A 26712-nucleotide genomic window follows, 5' to 3' on the forward strand; every position below is an offset into this window, starting at 1 on the left:
GTCTTTTGGGAATGCAGCCAGGAGTGGACACATTGGAGGAGGAGAGAAAGCACAAGAAGAAGAACACACAGGTGAGAGATGACAGCACAGAAACAAGATAGAGATGGTGCAGAGACAAGAGGGAGAGGACTACACAGAAACAGAGACTGCTGACAAGATAGAGAAGAGAGATGACAACACAGACACAGGTGAGAGATGACAGCACAGAAACAAGATAAAGATGGCAGCATGGAGACAAGAGAAAAATGACAGCAAAGAGGAAAACAGATGACAGCACAAGGACATCAGAGAAATGGTGGTGCAGAGACAAGAAAGAGAGGACTACACAGAAACAGAGTTCTGACAAAATAGGAGAGAAGAGAGATGACAACACAGACATAGTTGAGAGATGACAACACAGGAACAAGAAAGAAGGACAAAAACATGAGGACCGAGAGGATATGACAACACAACGAAAAAAAAAAGATGGCAACGCAAATAAGAATAGATGCAACAGCGCATAGACAGAAAACAGATCACAGCTGAAAGATATGAGAAAGATGAGAACACATAAAGAAGAATAATCACAGCCCAGAGGCAAGAAAGGTATAGGGCTTGGAGAGAGATGAAAGCACAGAGATAGGAGAGAGATGATGCTACAGAGACAAGAAAAATGACACTAAAAAGATGAAAGTTATGGCAACGCAGAGATAGAAGGGAGATAACAGTGTAATAGGAGAGAGGTGAGATCACAGAGACAGATAACAGCATAAAACGACAGCACAGTGTCAGGAGAGACATAGCAGCAGAAAACTATAGAGATGGTGACAGGACAGGAGAGAGTATTGCATAGAGATAGGAAACAGACGACAGGACAGAGATAGGAAAGAGATGGCAGCACATAGACAGAAAATAAACAACATAACAAAGACAGAAAGAGATATTAATAGGGATAGAAGAAAAATGACAACACAGAGACAAGAAAGATGGCACAAAAGAAGGAGAAAGATGATGCTACAGAGAAAAGAAAGAAATGGCAACACAAGCTATATGACAACAGAGACATGAAAGATGACAGAACAGAAATAGGAGAAAGAGAATGCTGCAGAAGTCAGAAAGAAATGACAACACAAAACTAGGAAAGATATGACAACACAGACAGCAGAGAGATGACATCACAGTTAGGGGACAGAGATAACATCAGAGAGCTGACAGCGTGGAGAGGGAACAGATGAGAGCGCAGAGAGGGGACAGATGAGAGCGCGGAGAGGGGACAGATGAGAGCGCGGAGAGGGGACAGATGAGAGCGCGGAGAGGGGACAGATGAGAGCGCGGAGAGGGGACAGATGAGAGCGCGGAGAGGGGACAGATGAGAGCGCGGAGAGGGGACAGATGAGAGCGCTGAGAGGGGACAGATGACAGCGCGGAGAGGGGACAGATGACAACGCAGAGAAAGAAGAGTGCTGGCAGCACAGAGAGGAGGCAGAGATAATAGCACAGAGAGAGGGCCGAGATAACAGCACAGACAGGGAGGAAGGAAAAAGGATAACAGCTCAGGGAAGGAAGAGAGATAACATAGATAGAGATAACAGATGACAGCCCAGAAACAGAAAGAGGAACATCACAGAAATTAAAGAAGGTTACACATGCCTTAAAGTGATATTAAACTCTGGTTTAAACAATTCTATTCAGGTATTATATTCTTAACTGAAAAATGTAGCTTCAATTTCTCCCAAACTACTCAAAATCTCCATCTTTTTTTTTTTTTTTGCTGTTGTGACCCAAGCGTGCATAGAGCAGTGTACATGACTGTAATTAACCGCTTCCGGACTGCCCATATATACTACATATATACTACGGCAGGGCAGCCCGGCTGCGCAAAATCTCGTACAAAACCTGTACGTGATTTTGTGCACGTGATCCGGGGTGCGTGTGTCCCGCCGGAGCGCCGCTCCTGCTGTGATTGGACACAGCAGAAGCCAATCAGCGCGTCCGGTGGCCGCGATGGCCGCCGTGACCTGTCGATCGCTTGGAGGAAAAGGCAGAACTGTAGGCTGCCTATGTAAACAAGGCAGGCCGCTGTTCTGTCAGGGAGTAAAAGAGAGTTCAGCTAAGCTGAAACACAGATCTCTCTTTTCGCCCAGTGCATCCACTCTCCCCACAGTTAGAAAGCTCTCCCTAGAAGCACACTTAACCCCTTGATCGCCCCTGTTGTTAACCCCTTCCCTGCCAGTGTCATTTATACAATAACAGTGCATTTTTTTTTAGCACTGATCACTGCATTAGTATCATTGTTCCCCAAAAAGTGTCACTTAGTGTCAGATTTGTCCACCGCAATGTCACAGTCCTGCTAAAAATAGCTGATCACTGCCATTACTAGTAAAAACAATTAAAAAAAATTAAAAGTCCATAAATCTTTACCATAGTTTGTAGAGACTTTAACTTTTGCGCAAACCAATAAATATACCCTTTGGGGATTTGTTTTTACTAAAAATATGTAGCAGAATACATATTGGCCTAAATTGATGAAGAAAGTCAATGTTTTTATTGGATATGTTTTATAGCAAAAAGTAAAAAATATTGTTTTTTTTTTTTCAAAATTGGCGGTCTTGTTTACAGCACAAAAAATAAAAACCACAGAGGTGATCAAATACCACCAAAAAAAAGCTCTATTTGCGGGGAAAAAAAGGACATCAATTTTATTTGGGTACAGCGTTGTACGACCGCACAATTGTCAGTTAAAGTAACGCAGTGCCGTATCGCAAAAAATGGCCTGGTCAGAAAGTGGGTAAATCCTTCCGGGGCTGAAGTGGTTAAAGAGATCCTAACAAGTGGTGGGGAAAAGTAGGGAGGAAAGGAAAGGTTCAGAAATTCATGGAAGATGTTACAAGGAGGTAGAACAACGCAGCAAAAAAGGATTTAATGAAAAATAGATTAGAGAACCATTAAATAGTGGATGTAGATAGATTATTTCTGAAGAATTTCTAAATTCCCATGAATGTGCTTATGTATGCAGTATTCTTATTCTCTCATCTACCACACACGGCACACACTCATTCTTTTTTTCCTAAAACACAAATCATATCTGTGTTGACTAACTTTCAATGTTTTTCACCAAAATCTGCTCTAATAAGTCATTTATTAGAGCAGATTTTGGTGAAAAACATTGACTTCCAGCTGACCAGGACCATCAGCATAGCACAGCAGGATTTATCAGTAGAATTGGAATGCTCATTACATTTTGTAATGGTTTAGTGGAGTTAGATTGAAGTTTTTTCTTGACCATAGTGATGAGAAAATTTGAAGCAGGATAGAAAGTTTTTCTAACTATGAATGTAGTTTTGTTTTGGGAAAATGTTACATATTGTAATGAAACCTGTTTAATACAATCTCGGATTCCATTCAAATAGCAGGTCTGGATGAAACTTTAGGGGTTTTAAACGAAATTACCATATTTATCGGCGTATAACACGCATAGGCGTATAACACACACATTCATTTTAAGAGGGAAGTTTCAGGAAAAAAACTAAAACTTTAAATAAGGAACTTTGAAGCAAAATAAGGGTCAGTGCCCATCTGCAGCCTCACAAGTGTCATTAATGCAGCCTCATCAGTCCACATCAATGCAGCCTCACCATTGCCATCAATGCAGCAGCCTCACCATTGCCATCAATGCAGCAGCCTCACCATTGCCATCAATGCAGCAGCCTTACCATTGCCATCAATGCAGCAGCCTCACCATTGCCATCAATGCAGCAGCCTCACCATTGCCATCAATGCAGCAGCCTCACCATTGCCATCAGTGCAGTCTGATTGATGCCCATCTGCAGCCTAGAGGGGACAGGGAGGGGGCAGGACGAGCACTGACAGATTACATACAGTGAGAATCTCCTATGATAGACAGAACAGTGGTCCAATGGCTTCCCAGGAAACGGGACTTCCTATTACAGAAGCCGCAGCGCTTTACAATATAAAAGGGAGACAATACAGTTATAATACAATAAAATACAAGAGGACTAAGAGGGCCCTGCTCAGAAGAGCTTACAATCTAATAGGGTGGGGCAGGTGGTACAAAAGGTTGTAACTGTGGGGAATGAGCTGATGGAAGTGGTAAAAGATTAGTTAGAGACGTGATAGGCTTTCCTGAAGAGATGAGTTTTCAGGGATCGTCTGAAGGTAGCAAGAGTAGGGGATAGCCGGACAGGTGGAGGTAGCGAGTTCCAGAGGATGGGAGAGGCTCTGGAGAAATCCTGGAGACGAGCATGAGAGGAGGAGACGAGAGAGCTTGAGAGTAGGAGGTCTTGAGAAGAGCGGAGAGGACGAATAACACGCACACACTATTTGCACCCTATTTTCAGGGTGAAAAAGTGAGTGTTATACCCCAATAAATACAGTAGTTGATTCAGAAATGGCAAGAAAGAATGCTCCAATGAATGATTTTTCTATGAACGGTGAAACGAAAATCGATTTATGGCCAACTTTGATTGAGTGATTTGAAAGGTTTATTTTTTTTCTAAAATAACAAACATATCATAATTACCTGACTGTGCAATGGTTTTGCACAGAACAGCCTGATCCTGCATCCTCCTGTCTTTGAGTACCCCGCCTAGCAAACTGCTTGCTAGGCGGGGTACTCATATGTGCTTGCTCCCAAGCTGCACTATATGTGTCTATTAACACACACAGTGCAGCTCGCCCCCCTGCTTCCTCTTTGATTGACAGCAGTGGGAGCCAATGTCTTTTGCTGCTATCAATCTGCCCTGTGAGAGGCAGAGAGAGAGAGCAGAACTGGGCCGGGATCAGGCTCAGATACGTTTATAGGTGGGGCTGGGAGGCTGCACCATACAAGCTTTTTTACCCTATGAAGAGAATGCATTAAAATAAAAAAACCTTTAACCTTTACAACCACTTTAACGTATCCATGCTCTTCTTAGTGGTAGTGGATCCAACCAGTTCCAACTATCTTGCTCACATTTGTAGAAATGTAGTAATGTAGTGATGTAGTAGTGGGTAGATGATAATTAATTAAATTATTAAGTCCATGCATGTGATGTTGCACTCTAGGTATTGACTAAATAGATATACAATAAAATCCTAGGTAATAATCACACAGTTATAAGGGGCAGCCAATAGATAGAAGATAAATTGAAAGTGCCACAAGTGACAATAGTGGAAGAAACTTTGTGTAAACTAATATTACAATAATAAAAAGTACATAGGTAATTCTTCAGGTAAAATATTAAAGTGCTAATTATATATAGGAAGTCCATATAGAAGTGAATTAAAATGGTGACATGCTATGCCAAATAGCACTTAGTGCAAATCCAGGGAAGAGATTATTGGTGACTTGGTTATAAAATTCTTCAGTGTAAATTACACCTCTGTGCAAGGTGGTCCCTTACCTTACTGCCGTAAGGTAAAGGCGTGAGAAAATACAAAGGTAATGCAGGTTCCTGCCATAGGCTAGTAGGGATTTTTCAGATTGTGAAGTATGTTATGAATGGGTATGTTTTATTAAAAAAATTAAACAAAAACAAAGCACAGCACCACGAGTGGTGAGCTCGCACCCGGTGCCTATCTGATCCGACACGTAGCGTCACATTCACGTGACTTCATCAGGGATCAAGTCAAGTCTAATTACCATCAATAAATACTTCTTCTTCTGTACCCTTTGAAATGCGTAATTAGATAAACAGATACCAATGTGGCCTTGCCCAATATTAACATCATTTTGATGTGTAAAATAGATTTGTCAGCTGCCTGTCCTAGAATGTTTGTATGTGAACACATCACAATAAATGTATACATATAGTTAATAATATAATATTCTGCATAAATCGGCCAGCATATTACAACAACATTCCAAAAGCTCAGTGTCCTCTATGAGATTTAGTTTCTCTGGAGTCTTCATTTGGTTTCCCTTATTAAAGCTCTGATTGTCTCTCATACCATTTGAAGATTCTGTCTAGTAGTACACAATGCCAGTTTACACCCCTATCATTATATATGGCTATGAGCTATGGATAATGCCAAGTCTCAAACACTATACAGTATATGGCTTGAAAAGAAGTTAAGGCCTTGTATACAGCCTGGACTGAAGGAGTAGGTCTTTCCCCAGTCTTAAAGAAACGTAAGCAGCCCATAGACGATTTGATTTTCTTTCCTTCAACTGCAGGTGGGTCGATGGATTGACTTGGATACAATCAGCCTGCCCATACATGGATCAATCTCAGCCGATCCCTGCTGAACCAGTCGAATTCCGATTCATGTATGGTTGGCTTAACAGAATGTTATTTCTCCAGTAATGTTAGTTGATTCAGTTTGATGGACAGTTAGAAAAGTTGCAGTTGCGTGTTCTCCATGCAATGCTTGCAATGCTTGCTAATTAATAAATACAAATTCTTGGTTACTTATGGATCGGTGAATCCCTGTGATCTATGTGTGTTCCTGTCACTTCAGCTGGAAAATGGTCCAGGCATTCTAGAGAGATCCTATGTAACACTTGTCCTGGAAAGACCTTGGAATACCATGTAAACACTAATGCATCAAATGCAGAACACCCAATCGAATGAAAGTTTGGGTCAAAATAGTTCCTCCAAACATATGCAAATTGAAGCTCTAGAAAATGTCAAAAATCAATAATCACATTTTAGTTTCACCAGACATATAGAGTTGTTTACCAACAAATTTCTTACTTTTCTTTTGTGCATCTGTAAGGATCCCCAAGGGGTCGTTCCCCTGGAAAGAAAAATAAGTCAGCCCCAGCTACTCCTGAACCTTCGCCACCCACACCTGTGGGTCCTCCACCCATTCAGCCTGGGTCTGCGGAATGGGTGTATGTAAGCGAGCCACTTTCTAAGGTATGTGTTGGGACCTGTATTTTTTTTAAAGATGCTCATATAGTTTTAATTGTGGCCATTACTTTGATGTGTTATTTGACCAAAATGATCAAATCTGCTAACAATCGAATAGCTAGAACTCCCTTTCTAATCAATTTAGTTTTGATTTAGACCACATTCAATCAAAGATGATTGGCCAGGGCAGAAAATTTTCATTTGGCAGCACCGAGATACTTTGTTCATAATTACGATCGTATTTTGATTAATCAGAATAAGGGATTACATGGTGGAAACAGCGATGTGATTCATATGTTACGATCATAAGTTATGTTCGTATCTTAGCTATCTATTTAAATACATCTCCCCATGTTTGGCATATCAATCAAATGAGTTGTCTCAAAAGAGATCAATCAGTAATGCCGCGTACACACGGTCGGACTTTTCGTCTACGAAAGTCCGACAGCCTGTCCGACATACTTCCGACGTACCTTCGGCGGACTTGCGGCAGACTTTCTTACGAACGGACTTGCCTACACACGACCACACAAAAGTACGACGCGGTGACGTACACCAAGTCCGACGAGACTATAAAACGGAAGTTCAATAGCCCGTACGACACCCTTTGGGCTCCTTCTGCTAATCTCGTGTTTATCTCGTGTTAGTAGAAGTTTGGTGAGAGACGATTCGCGCTTGTGAGACTCGTATTTTTCAGTTCGTTTTAACTGTTGTTCAGTCTGTGCTTGTGAGGTTTGTATCTGCTTTTCAGTGCGTTTGGTCAGTTGGCATTGAGAAATCTTTGTTTTATTGGCCGCTCGTTCCTGATTTTCAGGTCGTTCTTCACAGGCCTTGCTGTTCTTCAGTGCGTTCTATTTAGTGCGTTCTGACCAGCCGACCGTTTTGAAACCATGTTACCTGTACGTACTCGTAGTCGAGCTCGTGCATTGTATGTGCTTGGTGCTGTAGTTTATTCTTCAGCCCAAGACCAGTCCATGAACAGGGTGAGGAGGAGTTCATGGACCAAGAATTGGTTGCTTCAGCGTGACCAGTTCTGTCACATGCCTTTGCTCCGTGAGATCCGTGAGAATAATCCTGAGGATTTCAGGAACTTTCTCCGGATGACGGACCCCGTTTTTGACCGTTTGTTGGCTTTGCTGACCCCCTATATCAGCAGGCAGGATACCTGCATGAGGCAAGCCATCACTCCGGAGCAGAGGCTGGTCGCTACCTTGCGGTATTTGGCCACAGGGAGAAGCCTGCAGGACCTTAAGTTCTCGACAGGCATCTCCCCCCAGGCTCTGGGGATCATTATCCCAGAGACCTGTTCTGCCATCATCCAGGTCCTGCAGAATGACTATATTAAGGTAAGATATTTTTCTTTTATTAGCATCACATGTTCTTTTATGTAATCTTTGATAATGTAATGTATTTCTTGCTTCAAACACTACTTACCATCATTGCAATATAGTGTGAATGTCCCCTTTTTATCCTCACACATGCTGGATTTTTTTCCTGTTATTTTTTGTCATGCATGTATATTTTCCTTCAATAACCTCCCCAGCATGAAGTGATGGGAACATATCCACCTAGTCTACTCATTTTGAATGTATTTTGTTTGAGTGTATTTAGTGTGCTTATAATTAGCAATTAGCTAGATTTCCCAACCCCCCCCCCCCCACCTAAACTCACTCCAAATAGTGTGCTGCTAATTAGCAATTATCTAGATTTCCCAACCCCCCCCCCACCTAAACTCACTCCAAATAGTGTGCTGCTAATTAGCAATTATCTAGCAATTATCTAGATTTCCCAACCCCCCCCCCACCTAAACTCACTCCAAATAGTGTGCTGCTAATTAGCAATTATCTAGATTTCCCAACCCCCCCCCCCCCCACCTAAACTCACTCCAAATAGTGTGCTGCTAATTAGCAATTATCTAGATTTCACAACCCCCCCCACCTAAACTCACTCCAAATAGTGTGCTGCTAATTAGCAATTATCTAGATTTCACACCCCCCCCCCACCTAAACTCACTCCAAATAGTGTGCTGCTAATTAGCAATTATCTAGATTTCACAACCCCCCCCCCACCTAAACTCACTCCAAATAGTGTGCTGCTAATTAGCAATTATCTAGATATCCCAACCCCCCCCCACCTAAACTCACTCCAAATAGTGTGCTGCTAATTAGCAATTATCTAGATTTCCCAACCCCCCCCCACCTAAACTCACTCCAAATAGTGTGCTGCTAATTAGCAATTATCTAGCAATTATCTAGATTTCCCAACCCCCCCCCACCTAAACTCACTCCAAATAGTGTGCTGCTAATTAGCAATTATCTAGATTTCACAACCCCCCCCCCCCCCCCACCTAAACTCACTCCAAATAGTGTGCTGCTAATTAGCAATTATCTAGATTTCCCAACCCCCCCCCCACCTAAACTCACTCCAAATAGTGTGCTGCTAATTAGCAATTATCTAGATTTCACAACCCCCCCCCCCCCACCTAAACTCACTCCAAATAGTGTGCTGCTAATTAGCAATTATCTAGATTTCACAACCCCCCCCCCCACCTAAACTCACTCCAAATAGTGTGCTGCTAATTAGCAATTATCTAGATTTCACAACCCCCCCCCCACCCTCGTAAAAATTAGCTTGAATGTTCTGTGGTGTTGATTTGTCTAAAGCAAATATATGTTGCACTTTGCAAAATGCATGTGCACTCTACAAGTGCATTTGTTCCAGTGCTTTAGTAAATGAGCAGAAGCTCTGCTGATTTCCATCATCAAATCATATGCAAGCCTCAAAGTGTTTTCATTAATTGCCCTTGCATGTGATTGTGTACTCCTTGCAACATGAATGCCTTTTTACATTACCTCATTTACTGTAAGCTGGTTAGCAACTGCACCTGCAGAGTGCGACAACTGCAGTCTTGTAGCCTTTTTAGTCCCTAAATTCCTGCATGTCCTAAAAGTAATCTTTTTTAGGGATTTCACAACCCCCTAAAATGTAATCAATGTTCCATCAGAGGGGGTGAGCAATCTGATAAGTGTGCCTTTCCATATTAGTTATTCCAGAAGAATTAAATTATTGAATGTTATACTGATGCTGGGGAATAATGTTTTTAATTGTCTAATTTTCTTGCAATGTTAGCTTCCAAATTAATTGATTTTGGTTTTCTTGTTTGATTCCCCAGTTTCCTTCAACGCCACAGGAATGGCAGACTGTGGCATCCCATTTTGCCAGCCGTTGGGACTTTCCCAATTGTGGAGGGGCTATAGATGGGAAACATGTCCACATTGTGCCACCACCCCATTCGGGGTCATACTATTTCAATTATAAAGGGTTCCACAGTATTGTTTTAATGGCGGTGGTGTCGGCACACTATGATTTTTTATATGTGGACGTGGGGAAGAATGGCCGGATGTCGGATGGAGGAGTATTTGCCCAGACGGAGTTCTGCCAGCGTCTCCAGAGTGGTGGCCTGGGATTGCCACCTGATGCGGATAATGTGGAAGGACTCCCCTTTGTCTTCATTGCCGATGAAGCCTTCGCTCTCAGCAAGCACCTCATGAGGCCATTCACCCAAAGAACCCTCACCCCGGAGAGGAGGGTTTTTAATTTCCGGCTGGCCAGAGCTAGAAGAGTGGTTGAGAATGCGTTTGGAATTCTGGCCAGCCGGTTCCGCCTGTTTCAAACAGCCATTAATTTGGCGGAATACAAACTTAATTTTATAATTTTATCGTGCTGCATTCTGCACAACTTTTTAAACAAACATTCTCAGAATTATATAGGCACAGTTGGGCCTGAGGCCGGACTTATTATAGATGCCAACCTTACGGGCCTGGATACTGTCCGTACTGGCTTGGCCCCCCAAAGTGCCCGTCAAGTTAGACAGCAATATGTTAATTATTTTATGGGTAGGGGGGCCATTGCAATGGGCCAGGATATTTAATTTTTTACAATAAAAAAAATATTGATGAAATCTTGAATTATATTTATTGCTTGCCTTTCTTTTGGGCTTTCTCCTAGGTTATGGTCGAGCAGTTGTAGTGCCAACTGTATTTTCATTTTAAATGTCTAAATAAGCTCCATTGCCACTGTAAACAACTTTTTGACAATTATAACCAAACTGATACTGAGCATTGAAATAACAAACCACACATTTATTTAATTCCTATAAGGAGATGTTTTTATTAATGGTTGTTATGCATTCAGTTCTGCATTTAGTATAAAATGTTCATAGACAAAAATATAATGATATCTTAATAATGTAGAAAAATATAATTATATTTAAATATTTCTACCTAATCCACAAAAAAATATTTTTGGCTTTTTGATTTTCGCAAACAGGCTTTTTTTTTTATTTTTTTTTGTTTTTTTGGTTTTTTAAAATCAAGTTTTTTACTTGTTTTGTTTTTTTGAAAATCAAGTTTTTTTATTTTTTTTGTTTTTTGAAAATCAAGTTTTTTATTTTTTTTGGTTTTTTGAAAATCAAGTTTTATTTATTTTTTTTGGTTTTTTGAAAATCAAGTTTTGTTTTTTTTTTGGTTTTTTAAAATCAAGTTTTGTTTTTTTTTGTTTTTTTAAAATCAAGTTTTATTTTTTTTTTTGGGTTTTTTTAAAATCAAGTTTTGTTTTTTTTTTGGTTTTTTGAAAATCAAGTTTTATTTTTTTTTTTTGGTTTTTTTAAAATCAAGTTTTGTTTTTTTTTTTGGTTTTTTAAAATCAAGTTTTGTTTTTTTTTTGGTTTTTTAAAATCAAGTTTTATTTTTTTTTTTTTGGGTTTTTTTAAAATCAAGTTTTGTTTTTTTTTTGGTTTTTTGAAAATCAAGTTTTTTTTTTTTTTGGTTTTTTGGTTTTTTAAAATCAAGTTTTTTACTTGTTTTATTTTTTTGAAAATCAAGTTTTTTTTATTTTTTTTGTTTTTTGAAAATCAAGTTTTTTATTTTTTTTGGTTTTTTGAAAATCAAGTTTTTTATTTTTTTTGGTTTTTTGAAAATCAAGTTTTATTTTTTTTTTTTGTTTTTTTGAAAATCAAGTTTTGTTTTTTTTTTGGTTTTTTAAAATCAAGTTTTTTAATTTTTTTTGTTTTTTTTTAAATCAAGTTTTGTTTTTTTTTTTGGTTTTTGAGAAAATCAAGTTTTATTTTTTTGTGGATTTTTTATGTATTTTCGAGAAACAGCCCTCCTTTTTTAAATTAGGTTAAACAGCCATTTATGTTCAGCCAAAAAAATAAAGAGAAGGCCCAGAATGGGGTCAGCAAAACAGGAAATGAAGGACATGATTGATGTTTTGGGGTTTCAAAAAGGGCATTTAGATTCGACCCAAAACATCAATCATGTCCTTCATTTCCTGCTGCATACGATCCAGCCGATTACGCATTTCATCGATGTCCTTATTCCAGGCCATTATTTGACCAATTAGCCGTTGGGCACTTTCTGAGGTGAAATAGTCACTTCTTGTACCTAAAATGGAATGAAACCAAAAAATGTCTTTAGAAATATGCACACATACATAGTTTACCTTACCATAATAAAGCTGTTGTCTCAGACACTGACCTGGTGGGGTGCCCATGTAGCATAATTCCTCCACATCCTCGGGGGTGGTGCTGTTGCTTGAATCAAGCACAACAAGATCCCCTAAAATAGAGTAGAAAAATTACATTAAACAAAAGGCAGCCATGCATAGATTACCGTAAGCTGGTGTGTCAGACACTCACCTGGTGGGGTGCCCATGTCGCCCACCTCTCCTTCCTCCACATCCTCAGTGGGGCTTGGGCTGATTTCCCAATCATGTTTGGCTTGGGGTGGACTGTCTTCTTTTTGGCTGAGTGATTTTTCCCCTATGTGAAACAAAAAATTATTAATCTACTTAGCACACAGATATTTTAGTACATAGTAATTTTCCAACATTTGTAGTGAAGTGGTTTGTGTAGAGTTCCTATTTTACCTCAATATTTAAAATTATAAAGACATATCGGATAGATAGATATCTAGATATCAATATCTCAAAATATAGTTAATAATCTTTTGATCTCTCTCTCTCTCTATATCTGGAACAAAATCTATAAATATCTAACTAAATGTAAAGAAAAAAAAAAAGATAACTTAAAATATTCAAAAAGAATGTTTTACATTTCTATATCTATCTATCTACCTATCTCTATATTTCTCTCTCTCTATATATTTCTCTCTCTCTCTCTCTCTCTCTCTCTCTCTCTCTCTCTCTCTCTATATCTCTATATATATCTCTCTCTATATATATCTCTCTATATATCTCTCTATATATCTCTCTATATATATCTCTATATATATCTCTATATATATCTCTATATATCTATATATATATATATATATCTATATCTATATATATATATATATATATATATATATATATATATCTTTATCTATATATATCTATATCTATATATATCTATATCTATATATATCTATATATCTATATCTATCTATATCTATATATCTATATCTATATAATAGATATATATATATATATATATATATATATATATATATATATATAGATAGATCTATCTATAGATATGTAACGAGGTTTATTAAAAGATCGTTTAAAACGATGAACAAAAAATCGTATAGGAAGGAAAAGCACATGGAGCAGTATACAAGGTAATAAACACAAGAGAAAAACACGACAAGTACTTACTTTTTTTAAGAACTTTCCGGATACGTCTGTATTGATCCGGCTCCCTGAGTTTCAGGTCAGACCATCTTTTTCGAAGTTGATCTCTGGAGCGCTGGACCCCAAAAGATGCCTGCAAAGTGTCCACGACCTTCGCCATTATTTTGGCCTTGCGCAAATTTGGCCGTGCGTACGGCCCATACTTCCCATCATAGTCGTCTTTGTGAAGAATGGCCACCATCTCCACCATCTCTTTAAAACTCATATTAGAGGCCTTAAATCTAGGCCTCACAGATTTTGTTGACGTTCCAGCCTCCGGGCTGTCTCCACTACCTGAGGTCGTCAACATGTCAGGTGTCTCCACCATTATTTACTCCACTACGCGCCGTAACAAAAAATGGGCGGAGAACATGAGTTAAAATCGAACGTCAGGGGCGGGCGACGCAGGCGGAGTTTCACACATGCGTAGTGTATAAAGAGGGGCCTTGCGCACGTGTCGTACGTACGTTCTGTGCGTCGAATTAGGGGGCGGAGAACATGAGTTAATTTCGAACGTCAGGGGCGGGCGACGCAGGCGGAGTTTCACACATGCGTAGTGTGTAAAGAGGGCCCTTGCGCACGTGTCGTACGTACGTTCTGTGCGTCGAATTAGGGGGCGGAGAACATGAGTTAATTTCGAACGTCAGGGGCGGGCGACGCAGGCGGAGTTTCACACATGCGTAGTGTGTAAAGAGGGCCCTTGCGCACGTGTCGTACGTACGTTCTGTGCGTAGGTGATAGTGGACCAGGACGTTACAAAACGAAGGTAATTTTAGATATATTTTTTTTTGGGTTTTATGGTCATGACTTTGTAGCAAGCGGCCTATATGGCTTGATAGATTGATGAGGCCTACATAGGGAGAAGATGATGAGGGGTTAGCAGAAACCTATAATAAAAGTGTTTTTTGTCTTGTGACTTCATCTTTTCCAGATATAATGAATCCCCTATTTAAGGATCCAGAGTTCCTTACAGCTTTTATTTCTAAATATCGAGAGATGAGGAATTTGTGGGAGGTGAAACACCCTCAGTATTATGCAAAGCATGTGAGGAAGTCAACGCTGGAGAGACTTCTGTCCTTTGTCCAGGCGACCATCCCGGAAGCAACAATGGAGACATTGCTCAAGAAAATTGGGGTCTTGAGGAACATGTATAAGAGGGAGCATAAGAAGATCCAGGAACCATGGACAGCCTGGAGGAGGCCGGATTCACCATCATCCTGGAGGAGGCTGGGCCCAGTGTCAGGCAGGAGGTGGCTGCTCCCAATGAGGTGGCTGCTCCCAGTGAGGTGGCTGGGCCAAGTGAGGTGGCTGGGCCAAGTGAGGTGGCTGGGCCCAGTAGGAGCCTGACCGAATCCCAAGTGCCTCCCCTCCACCTTCCCAAAAAAAGGGCCAGGAAGGGGATGGTCACACAGGACGCATCCCTGCGCCTCATGCAAGAGGCCACCCGTTTTTTAAGGAGCCCCCCCCGAAGCGGAAGAATCCTATGGCTGCTACTTAGCCAGCAGGCTTCTTCAGATGGATTGGGAGCAGCGCCTCATTTGTGAGCGCCTATTTGGGGAAACAATCCATAAGGGGCTGCAGGGCACGCTAACACAAAACACCCAACTACATGAGGCAGCCCCCCCTCCTCCTCCTCCTCCTCCTCCTCCTCCTCCTCCTCCTCCTGCCACAACTGAAACACCACAGCCACAGCCTCCAAAGAAGGCTACAGGGAAGGCTGCAGGGCAGCTTGGAGGAAAGGCTGCAGGGAAGAGAAGAAAGTGATGACCTGGGTTCAGTCTGGTCTGACAGAAGACGCAGGCTGTTGTAGGACCACAGTCTGGGGACATCTAGATCATCTGCTGGTGCTGTTGATCTCTGGGATTCTTGGACCAGATTGTGCTCCCTCTTATATGGACTCCGCAAGATCCCAATTTTCTTGTACACCGACTTTTTCCAGCGTTGACTTCCTCTTTATTTTATTTTGACCATGAATAAATGGATCTTTTTTGAGTTTAGCAAAAGACTTTATGTGTTTTCTTTTAAATCATTGATTTTACACACAATGTTAAATTAACAAGGGACAACAATCTCATTGAGTTTGGAAAAAACACACCAAAAATACATTACTAATGTTAATAATGTTCAAGTGGTAAGTCTTGAAAATAAAAAAATTTACATAACCAAAAACGGTGCTTTGGGTTAACTTTATCTAAAAACTAAAAAATAATCACTATAAAAAAAAAATAGAATAATGGGTTCTTTGTGGTAACTTTACAAACCTAAAAAAAAAAAAAAAGGGGAAAAAGTATTATTAGTATGGAAACATTGTTTTTAAAATGCATACTATATCATTCATGAGATCAAAGAGAAAAAGAATCCAGAAATCAGTTTGGGAGAACTCTGATTATGAACAGCAAAACACCTTCGTTCTTTAGAGCCTTCGTAAAGAAGAAATAAAATGCGCTGCATTCAACGATCACAGATTTTGCAGCGTGATGAATGTGCTACCTACAATACGAACACTAGTTTTACTAGACCGAGTGCTTCCGTTTAGTTTTTGCTTATGAGCATGCGTCGTTTTTTTGTCCGTCGGACTAGCATACAGACGAGCGGACTTCGGGGTCCGTCGTAGTTACGACGTAAAGATTTGAAGCATGTTTCAAATCTAAAGTCCGTCGGATTTGAGGCTAAAAAAGTACGTTGAAAGTCCGGAGAAGCCCACACACGATCGGATTACCAGCCAGCTTTAGTCCGTCAGCGTCCCTTGGACTTTTGTAGACGAAAAGTCCGACCGTGTGTACGCGGCATAAAGATTGATCATTTATCAAAACATGCATTGCCACCATTAAAAGAGTTTTCCTGGCGCCAACATGGCATCATATTACCACATGTGTGCTGCCAGGAAAGGAAAATTACAGTAAGTATTTGACACAATGTTCAGTTTTCCTGACACCAACATAGCAGCAAACATATGGTAGTATGCTGCCATGGATTGGCTCAAGGAAAGGAAAATTACGGTTAGTATTTGATACAGTTTTTCAAGCATAGGAGAAATGGGCCAGCACAGGTGAGGTTGTGCTAAATTCAGTCATCCAATCACATGCAAGCAAACAAATCTTGCTGTTTTACTTTCCCTTGCATATGATTGGGCGTTCTTTGCAAAGCTAATTTTCACTTTGTTTCAACTCATTCACTAAAATAATTCACATTTCAGTTACAGTTAAAATTCACTTTGAAAGTGCACATGCTCTACTCCTTTAGTAAATTAACCCCACAGTGCAATCAGCTTTACCCATATATGAGGCTATATCATTGGCATATTATTGATTATTTCTTAAAATGTGAAATGTGAAAAAGGTCCTACGGCCTCCACAGAAAATGGAAATGATAATCTTGTTAACTTCTACCCATTAGGACGTTCCAGAGTTTCTGGTACCTTACTGGGAGACTATAGAAAAGGCATACGAAGCTGCAATCAAAGCTGGATTAAAGAGTATGAGACAAGAACGCTTCATTGTAATTCATTATCTTTATGATATAAGGTAAGTGATATTGTATAATATGGTATAATATATATTATTACATTTTACATTATTAAAATTATATCCAAAACAAAACGTTTTTGCTTTTAATTTTGAAAAGGGTAGAGAAGGATTAAATACCCTTTCTGGTTTCTTTTCCCATTTTTGTCCTACTGGGGAGACTTTCCTTCACTTCCTGTCTTGCACACACAATAGGAAGTAAAGGGATGTCTGTCCAAAGTGAGGGAAATCTCTTACACAGTTACCAGAATAGGAGTCACTAGTCTCTAGTTACAATTCAAATTTTACAGTGACAATGGTTACCAGGACAATTAGAGTAAATCTCCAAAGAGGGTACTTAAGAAAGGCTCTAACCTTACCTACTCTATCTACAATAAAAAAAATGGCTTTTGTTACACTTTAACGTGGAACTGTGAGCGAAAATAAAAATGGCACGATTAAGTCTGTCAATGGCATTAACACAGCAGTTTATTATTATTATTTTATCTACTATTGATTATTATTTTTAAATATTATTATTCTACTATTTAATATTAATAGATCTACTTTTAGGAACAACAGGTAATAAAACCATGTTACAGGGGGGACTGCTGTGTTAAAGAAGAGGTCCAGCTCCCCCATGAAAAAATTTAAAGTCAGCAGCTACAGATACCATCGTTTTAGCGGTGGTATTCGGCCCCTAGCGGGGCGGTTTTACCCCCCGCTAGCGGCCAAGAAAGGGTTAAAAACCACCGCAAAGCACCTCTGCAGAGGCACTTTGCCGGCGGTATAGCCGCGCTGATTTCAATGGGCAGGAGCGGTGAAGGAGCAGTGTATACACCGCTCCTTCACCGCTCCGAAGATGCTGCTAGCAGGACTTTTTTTCCCATCCTGCTAGCCCCTCGGGCTTTCACACTGGAGACACAGCAGCGGCTGTTTCGGGTCGGTTTGTAGGCGCTATTTTTAGCGCAATAGCGCCTGCAAACTGCCCCAGTGTGAAAGGGGTGTAAGGGAAACAGGCAGTGGAGCCTGTGGTTTTGCGTTTTGCTTGCTACACTTCAAGTATTAAAATGGAACTAAACCAATTAATTTAATGGTTTAAAAAACTGTTACATTCCCAACATTCCAGGAATGAATGCTAAGGCTTCATGTACACTGCTGCTGGTAAACGGACGTTTAGGAGCAGTTAGGCATATTTTTCAGCTGCTCCTGAACTCTCCTCTATGTTATCTTATCAGTACATGTACACAGGGTTGTTTCTAGGCAATTGAGTTTAGAAGCATTTTTTGGAAAGCAAAAAAATGCGTTCAGGACGGATATTCTGAGGCATTTGAAACGCCAAATGCCTGTAAACGCGGTAACTTGCGTTTAGCCATGTTTAGTTTACAGGGATTTTTCATTTTTTAACTATTTGCAAAAAAAAACGCTTCTAAGCGAAAACGCAGCATGTAAACGCGGCAAAACTGAAGTTTTTAAACGTTGGTTACTATCTGTCAAGTTAAATCGTTCAGGAGAGGTTGTGAAAAGTCCCATGTACATTAAGCCTAACTGTCACATTTGCTTGTATTCTCAACCAAACTGTGAAACCATAAGATGGCTGGTATAATACCATGTGCAGCACCATGGCAGTTGCCGATCAAACAGAGACTAAAATGGCAGCTTCCTTGGCTAAAAAGGATAGGAGGGTTTAGTTCTGCTTTAATCACTTGCTGACCAGCCACAGTATATATACTGCAACACGTCGGCTCTCCTGCTCAAACTGCTTTGTGTATGTTAAACTGTGGGCGCGCGTCCCCAGTGGTGCCCACTGTATGCCGCTGGAGCTCGCCCATGGGTCCTGCAGAATCTATGTCCGCCAGCGACCCGTGATCACGGTACACAGAGGCAGAGCGGGGATCTGCCTATGTAAATAAGGCAGATCCCCATTCTGTCAGGGGACATCATGGAGATCTGCTGTTCCCAGTGATCGGGAACAGCGATCTCTGCGGCGAAAAAGATAAGGAAAAAAATGAGTCATTTTTATTACATATTGTAGGGTTAAATAACGAACTAGTGTTAACTACAAATTTTATTCTGCAACGTGTCCCTTTTATCAAGGAAGAAGCCATGTTTCTGGTACAGCTACAAACGAAAGTGCACAAACTTGAAACGTTAACAAACAAAAAAGAAATCATCAAAAAATACATATATATTAAGGGAAGAAGGGAAGTTAATAAAAACTAATTATAGGTTAATTAAGGGATAATCAGCCCCAGTCCACACTGATGTGAAATGCTGCTGTTGTCAATGTTAAATTAACAACCCAAAAGATGGTTTGCAAAACACAGTGTGGCTGAATCGAATAACGGGTGTGAACACCCATGCCATCTAATTTCAGTGCAGAAAAAAGAGGTGCCTGCACCTTTCGTGCGGGTGCAGTGCGATTTGTGGTGCAATTTGAGCCATACCCAAATTAATGATTCAAATCGCACTGCAAAGAATCAAATGTGATTGGAGCAAGAATGTGATGTAATTCCTGTCCAAATCACATGCGGTTTCCCGCACCACAATAGTGTGAACCTAGGCTGAAGGACCACAATGTTGTTAAAGTTTGTATTATTTTATTTACACTACGAGTTTGACTAAAATCCTGAAAATACCTCTGTCGCGGAACTCTGTCACACTCTGCTTGAGTGCTTCCGTCAGTATACAGCGTCCTCCAGTCTGGACCTTCAGATATCAGATATTACAGCCACATATTGTAACCAAGAACCAGGTAAGACTAGCTCAGTTACAAAACTGCAACATGGAATCTTTTATTGGACAAGGATACAGGCTTTTTATACACTTGAAAAGTCGGTTCCCCCCTCCTGATCATATTACCCTAACAATACAAACTAACAAGAAACATAAATTAACATGAGCTAATTAACTAGTCATTTAACCAGCCTAGGTGTCTCCTAGCTCACAAACTACAAAACACAGGACTTCTTTACACAATAGCAGGAGAACACCAGTAGCAGACTATCCGTCTCCTACATTGTACAGATGCCAATTTGATCAGCTCTTTGAATTAACATGTATAGTTCAGAATCAAACAAAACCATGAATAATCTTTATATATTTATTGGTAGATATTGTGGATAAATACTACTGTCCCATCTGAAGTAATCCACCACATTCTCAGTGTCCATCATTAGAGAATGATCTTCTCTCTCCCTGGGCCATAGTCAGTGAGTAAGAGGCTTGCTCCTAGTCCTCTCCAGAAGCCCCTATCTTGGTTACGTCTGTCACAGCCTCCACCTTCCAGTGATGTAGCAGTTACATCCCTTGCCAACTGTTGTCATCTTTTCCCTGGATTAGGTGCTGGGTTTCTGGAATCTTGATTGGCTGGTGGAGGATGACGTCATCCCACACATGCACACAGGAGTTAGTCATTGTGACACAGTGTGTCGGGAAAGCACGCTGAACTGCTTAAAAGCCTTTGCTTAAATAGTTAAACGTTTTTCTTAAATAGGCCCTGCAACCTTTCCCCATAAAAGGCGTCATCCCAGGGGAGTGGGTCACATGCACCACCATACTGGGTAGTATGGGACAGGGTTGCTGACTATGGAGTAACAACGAGCTGCAAGGGATTGCAGGTAGGGTAAGTATATAGGGTTCATGGTATGCCTTTCCAGGCACTGTCACGTTGCCATTCATTGTCAAGGTAAATTAATTATGAAATCATTATTTATTGTAGTTGACAAAGTTTTCAATTAAAAATATTGATTTTTTTTTTTTTTTAGGAATAAGTTTAAAGATTATCTAAAGCGTCCAGACCATAAGCAGGAGTTTGTTTCCCAGTGGCAATCTGACTTTAATAACATTCCAGAAGATCTGTGGGAAGATGAGGAGACAAAAGCAGAACTGCATCAAAGGCTGGATGTACGTAACACTTATGAAAAGAATTGAGAGATTTTTTTTATATTTTATATGCAATATCCACACACACAGCAAGAAAATAGATGTGCTTTGTTGAGGTGTATGTAAGTGTAGTCCCAGGTGGGACTTCAGGAAGTAAAGGTGATATTTGCACAATAGAGCTCCAGGTTTGGTGGCTCTTGGAGCAGCTCAGCAACCTAGCCCAACCTAGGTGTATGTACAGATGCCTTTAGGTGCCTTCTCCTCAAATGTAATAAATCAAGGATAAGGATATCAGGATGCACAGTTACTGTTCTAGTGCAAAAGTAGGGAAGAAATAAGAAAAAAAATAGCAGCAGAGTCACCTACCTCAGTAGACTGGTCCCTCATTGTGATCAGTGCCTCGTTGACTTATGCTGACTTGTAGGAAAGAAAGGGCTCGTTCACACCATACATGCATGAAAACTGATGGGAGATCCGCACAGATTTCACTTCCAAAGACATCAGTTTTCACCAGTTTTCATGCGCGTTTCAGTGAGTTTTTATGTACGTTGACATCAGTTTTCATGCACATCAATTAAGTGCCCTGTTCACACCAATGTTGATATCATGTCAACCATTGTTTTCTTTAAGCCCTTGCAGAACGCATGCAGAGAATCTCTGCACCATGGTGTGAATGACACACAACAAGCTGCTTGCTGTGGGGGCACTCAACATGAGGGAGGGGACAAGAGCTCCAGCTAGGGACCCAAGAAGAGAAGGATCTGGGCTGCTCTGTGCAAACCAACTGCACAAAGCAGGTAAATATGACATGTTTGTTATTTTGATAGAAAAAAAAATGAGACTTTACAATCACTTTAAAGGGGTTGTAAAGGTTTGTGTTTTTTCACCTTAATGCATCCTATGCATTAAGGTGAAAAAACACCTGGCAATGACGGCCCCCCCGTTTACTTACCTGAGCCCGTTCACCTGCTGTGCGCGTCCCCCGGCATCCTCTTCTGGCCGTTGATTGGATAGATAGGATAGATTGATAGCAGCACAGCCATTGGTTTGCGCTGCTGTCAATCACATGCAGTGATGCGGCCGCCGGGGGGCGGGACCGAGTCATACACTCTGTGTCTATGGACGCAGCGTGTATGACAGGGAGCGCGCCCGCAAGCTAACCCCCTCGGGATAGAGCTTCCCAGAGGGGGGTTAGCTATTGCAGGGAGGAGCCGAGACAGCCGCCGAGGGACCCCAGAACAGGAGGATCGGGGCCACTCTGTGCAAAACGGACTGCACAGTGGAGGTAAGTATAACATGTTTTTGTTTAAAAAAAAAAAACGAACCCATACAACCCCTTTAACTTAAAAAGGGAAGTTCCAGTTTACATCCCCCTCCCCCTTTTTCTTTTTTGGGTGGGGAGCAGGTATCTAGTTTTGTTAGGTACCCGCTCCCACTTCCACTGGAATCACCTACGTGATTCCATGGTAAGTTCACCCCCCCGCCCACCTGCAAACTTCTGCAGAACCATTTACAAAGCACAGCATACTCGTGCACACGCAGTGGGTAGCCAGTTGTGAAGTCGCAAGAAGTCACAGCCAGCTTCCCACAGTAAACACACCGGTGTTGGGGACCTGAAGACCGACGAAGAACCGGCCAGGGTGAGGACAGCGCTGGATCCCTGGACAGTATCCTTTTATTAAAAGTTTGCAGCTACAGTATTTGTAGCTTTTTTTTTTTTTATCAGACTGAAGAACCTCTTTAGGAAAACTGTATATAGTGAGACATTATACCAGTGTTCACAAACATTTTAAAATGCAAAAATGCTTAGCTTAGCATTTGCTTTTTTGTGCATCTGGAGAAATGCAGCCTACAGGGTCTGACATGCATCAAGTCATCTAAACTAGCGCTGGAAACGTAATATAAAAACCCTTATAATATCCAGATTATCAAATCGTGTGAGGTTTATTTCAGTTAATCTTACCCTGTGATAAAAACAACTGGTATTAAAATGAATGAACTGTATGCAATAAATTCTGCTTTATTGTTTGTTATAAGGATCTAAGAGACTGCTTGTGGGACATCTGTGACAACAGGAAGGAGGAAGCTGAGCAGGAGCAAGCGGACATCATGAACGAAGGCTGGCTGCAAGATCACCTAGGAATCCTCATGAACCACTTCTTTTCCTTGATGCAGGTAGGTGGAGGAAGAAAGACGTTTGTTTTTATTTTCTAGTGAAAGATATCTGGAATCTTTCCCGGACAAGTACAGATATTACAGCCTGCAGCTGTGTGGTCACAACAACTATCAGAATATATGCTTTAAAGTGATTGTAAACCTTTTTTTTTTTTTTAAGGTAAACATGTCACACATATTTGCTCTGTGCAATGGTTTTTCACTCTTCTGGGGTCCCCCTCTGGACTCCAAGCTCCTCCTTTTAGGAGAGTACCTCCATAGGAAGCTGCTTCCTATGGGGGCACTTGCACTGGCTCGATCCTGAGCTGTAGCACCTGCATCTTTGGACACAGTGCGGTTTGCCCCCCCCCCCCTTTTTTTTGTAGGCTAAGTCTTATTGATAAATCCTAAATTATTTAACCGCAGTTAAATTATTTATGATTTAACCATTTTAATCTATGATTAGCTATATAACGAGCAGCTCTCAAATGTATTATTAACTAATTTGTTTTGTTTTATTATTAATTAATTTGTTTTGTTTTATTCACAATATTTCCCATTTTCACTATTGCGCGGGTGTAAGGTTATATTAACCTATTTATTGCTAAGTCTCATTGATGCACATGGGGAGCGAAGGCTGGCCCATGTAGTCTGATCCAATAGAAGAGCTACTGTAGCTCAAATTGAAGAAAAATGTAATGCTGGTTGCAATAGAAGGGTGTCAGCTGCAGACCGCTCAGGGTGCCAAGATAAAGCTTCCTCCACTCTGGAACCAGGAACCAGGTATTATAGCTGAGAATTACACCCAAGGACTAGACAATACTAGCATAGGTGCAAATTGGAACTGACTCTTTATTGTAAATTCACACAGAATATATGCCACACAAAATCAGGTAAGAGCTTGATCACATTATCCTAAACAATGCAATCTTTAAAAAATAATATCAGTACATCTAACAGTACATCTAATGAACAGCTACCATAAACAGTAATCAAAATAACATAAACATCCCACAGTAGTTCGGTAACAAGGTAAAGTGGACACAATGCTAGTCGCATCTCCAAGAGGATTAGCAGACAGACAGAAACAATCTGTGACTCAATTAACAATGGGGATTCACAACTAGGAGGCACACAATGGTGGAATTATACCATGAGAGAAAGACACCTTAGTAAACAGACTACAGCAGGAGACCCCAGCATCAGGTTCTTTTGAGCTGATTATATTAACATATTCTCTGAGTCTAGGGGAAGGGTGGGGGGGGGGGGGGGTTGAAGCAGTGAATTCTGGTTTGAGCACAGAGGCCCCAAATCTGTATCCAGGTCCTAGGTTCCCAGAGTCTGTGTGTTTTGGGAGACATGGACCCGAATCCAAAGCAAAACCACTCCAAAGGTCCCCCAGGCACACCGCTCCCAAAGACTAGAGTCCCCCAAAAGCCAGGGCCCATAGTCAGTAGGCAAGAGGCTACCCTGCAGTCCCCTACAGTGCCCATGCTAACCTGTGTCCACAGCCAAAAACACTTACAACGTGCATCAGAACTGGACCACAGAGCAATGGAAGAAGGTGGCCTAGTCTAATGAATCACGTTTTGTTTTACATCATGTGGGTGGCAGGGTGAGTGCTAGTCGACCTGCTGAAGAGATGGCATCAGGGTGCACTATGGGAAGAAGGCAAGGCAGAGGCAGTGTGATGCTTTGCCTTATGGAGTCCATGCCTTGATGGGTCAGGGCTGTTTTGGTGGACAAAAGGGGAAGGGACCTACTCACTATTAGATGGGTGGTCATAATGTTATAGAGGGTGATCATAATGTTATGACTAATCAGCGTATTCCAATACCAAGGGCTCCTGTAAACTCTGGCTGTGCAGGTGACAGTGCTCCCAGCATGAAAAGGAACTAGTGTGCCCTTTGTGCACTGTATTTCCTAGTGTGGGCTGCTTGTGAATGTGGTTTTTCTCATGTTCCCAGGCTTAGGCACTGTCGTTTTGTCAGTTACTATTTTCATAGCTGCCTTCATAAATCTTTATGGCAGGTGCTGCTATTCCCATTACTGGGCTTGTTCACTAAGACAATGCAAGGCGCAAGGCTGATTTGCAGGGCAGTATCTCTGCCAGCCATATATCTTTTTCTTGAAATCAGATGATGGACAGAAAAAATCTGATTGGCTGCCATGAGTCAATGGGCCTTATTTTCTCAGCAGAATACTCCTTTATGCAAATCTAATCTATTCCATGCATATTCAGCTTACTAAGGTTTGACCAAGGAGTGCAATAGTTTACCTGAGTATACCCAGTATTCCCAACCTACCAGATTTAAATTTAGGTGACACGACACCCAAAATTTACTGGCACAGCCAAGTTTTTACCGGCATTTCCAAAAGTTACAAAATTACAGTTTTAAGTGCAAATTTCAGTATTTAGGCTACAAACAAGTACAATATGCAATTAGCAATGTGATTTAAGGCAGATATTAAGGCAAACAACATATTTCTTCTTTTATTTTCAATATAGTGACTCGGTTGAATTGATGATAGGCAACTCCTATCCTCATATTGATTAGTGGTTCCAAATTAATAATAACTACTGCAGTAGGGAACAGACACAAAAGATACGCTCAGCATCTTTCCAAATTACTGTTCTGCTTTATTATGACGCAATTGAAGGTTTTTATGCACATGATTACGTAGGTATCACATTAATATTACAATTGTACGTTTATGGTAACAAGGGGCGTTACATAGGCAGGCTTATTCTAATCAGGACTCAAAAGAATGTAAACATTTACTGAAAACATTATTAGTGCCATGTGCACAGTGAGGGCAGTGTGCAATACATACAAAATACAATACAATTATATACAGAACTTACACATTTCCATTACAATAGTAAGTAGCTCAGGGGCAGGAGGGCAAGAAATTAGAATGGGCAGACACACACACACACATAAAATTGACTCTCACAGTTTACACACTGACTGCAGAAATCCTGACCCAAAACTATTATTTAAATACAAGTAGTTGCACCCCTTAAACATCTCTGACAGCTCTGTCAATTCAGTTAATGGTTGGGACAGGAAGCCTACAGTCAGCTTGTGGTCTACAGGGACAAAGGAGATCCATGAGCATTTTTAACTGTATCAATTTTATGTGTGTTACCATGATTGGGTAATGAGGTAAACACAAAATATACAAGCATGGTAATATCAGTTTAATACCGTTTGCTGTTTATAGTTCCTACTATGGCAGGGCTACTAATGCACATTTATTTATTTATTATTTTTTTACAGGTATATAACCCTCTCAATTTACGCAGCCCTTCACATAAACTGTATACCGTATTTGATATTTAAAGGCTTGAATGTTCTGTATATTTATTAGTTGGTTATTTTGTTGGGATTTTTTACACAGGCAGAAGTTGACCGATTTCAAGATACAATGAGATTTCTTCATGATTATTATCAAGGAATGGAGAACAAAATTCCACCTGAAAACAGCCAGGAATTTGCCCGTATTCCTTTGCTCGATATCATTAATTCCAGTGTACAGGAGGAACCTGAACTGCCCAAAAGGTACAAAAGATTTCTATACATTCCCATAGAATAAACCTTGTGTATGAAGTGGCCATCTTTGTTTTCATCTTAGCAACCAGTCAGCTTCTCCCATTC

At 40.7% G+C, this 26712-nt stretch overlaps 1 protein-coding gene across 3 annotated transcripts in view; it reads left to right on the forward strand.

Moving 5' to 3' along the window:
* The window catches only part of SPEF2 (sperm flagellar 2), a 226947-nt gene that overhangs the window by 148476 nt on the left and 51759 nt on the right, over nt 1-26712 (forward strand). For all 3 annotated transcript variants that reach the window (XM_073621074.1, XM_073621088.1, XM_073621082.1), the window contains exons 21-25: nt 6697-6839; nt 16905-17032; nt 20779-20917; nt 22934-23071; nt 26456-26616. In XM_073621074.1, the coding sequence (XP_073477175.1) occupies nt 6697-6839; nt 16905-17032; nt 20779-20917; nt 22934-23071; nt 26456-26616 (709 nt within the window). The remainder of the gene's footprint in view (nt 1-6696; nt 6840-16904; nt 17033-20778; nt 20918-22933; nt 23072-26455; nt 26617-26712) is intronic.

This window comes from Aquarana catesbeiana, linkage group LG01 (genome assembly GCF_042186555.1).
Source record: "Aquarana catesbeiana isolate 2022-GZ linkage group LG01, ASM4218655v1, whole genome shotgun sequence".
Taxonomy (NCBI): Eukaryota; Metazoa; Chordata; class Amphibia; order Anura; family Ranidae; genus Aquarana; species Aquarana catesbeiana.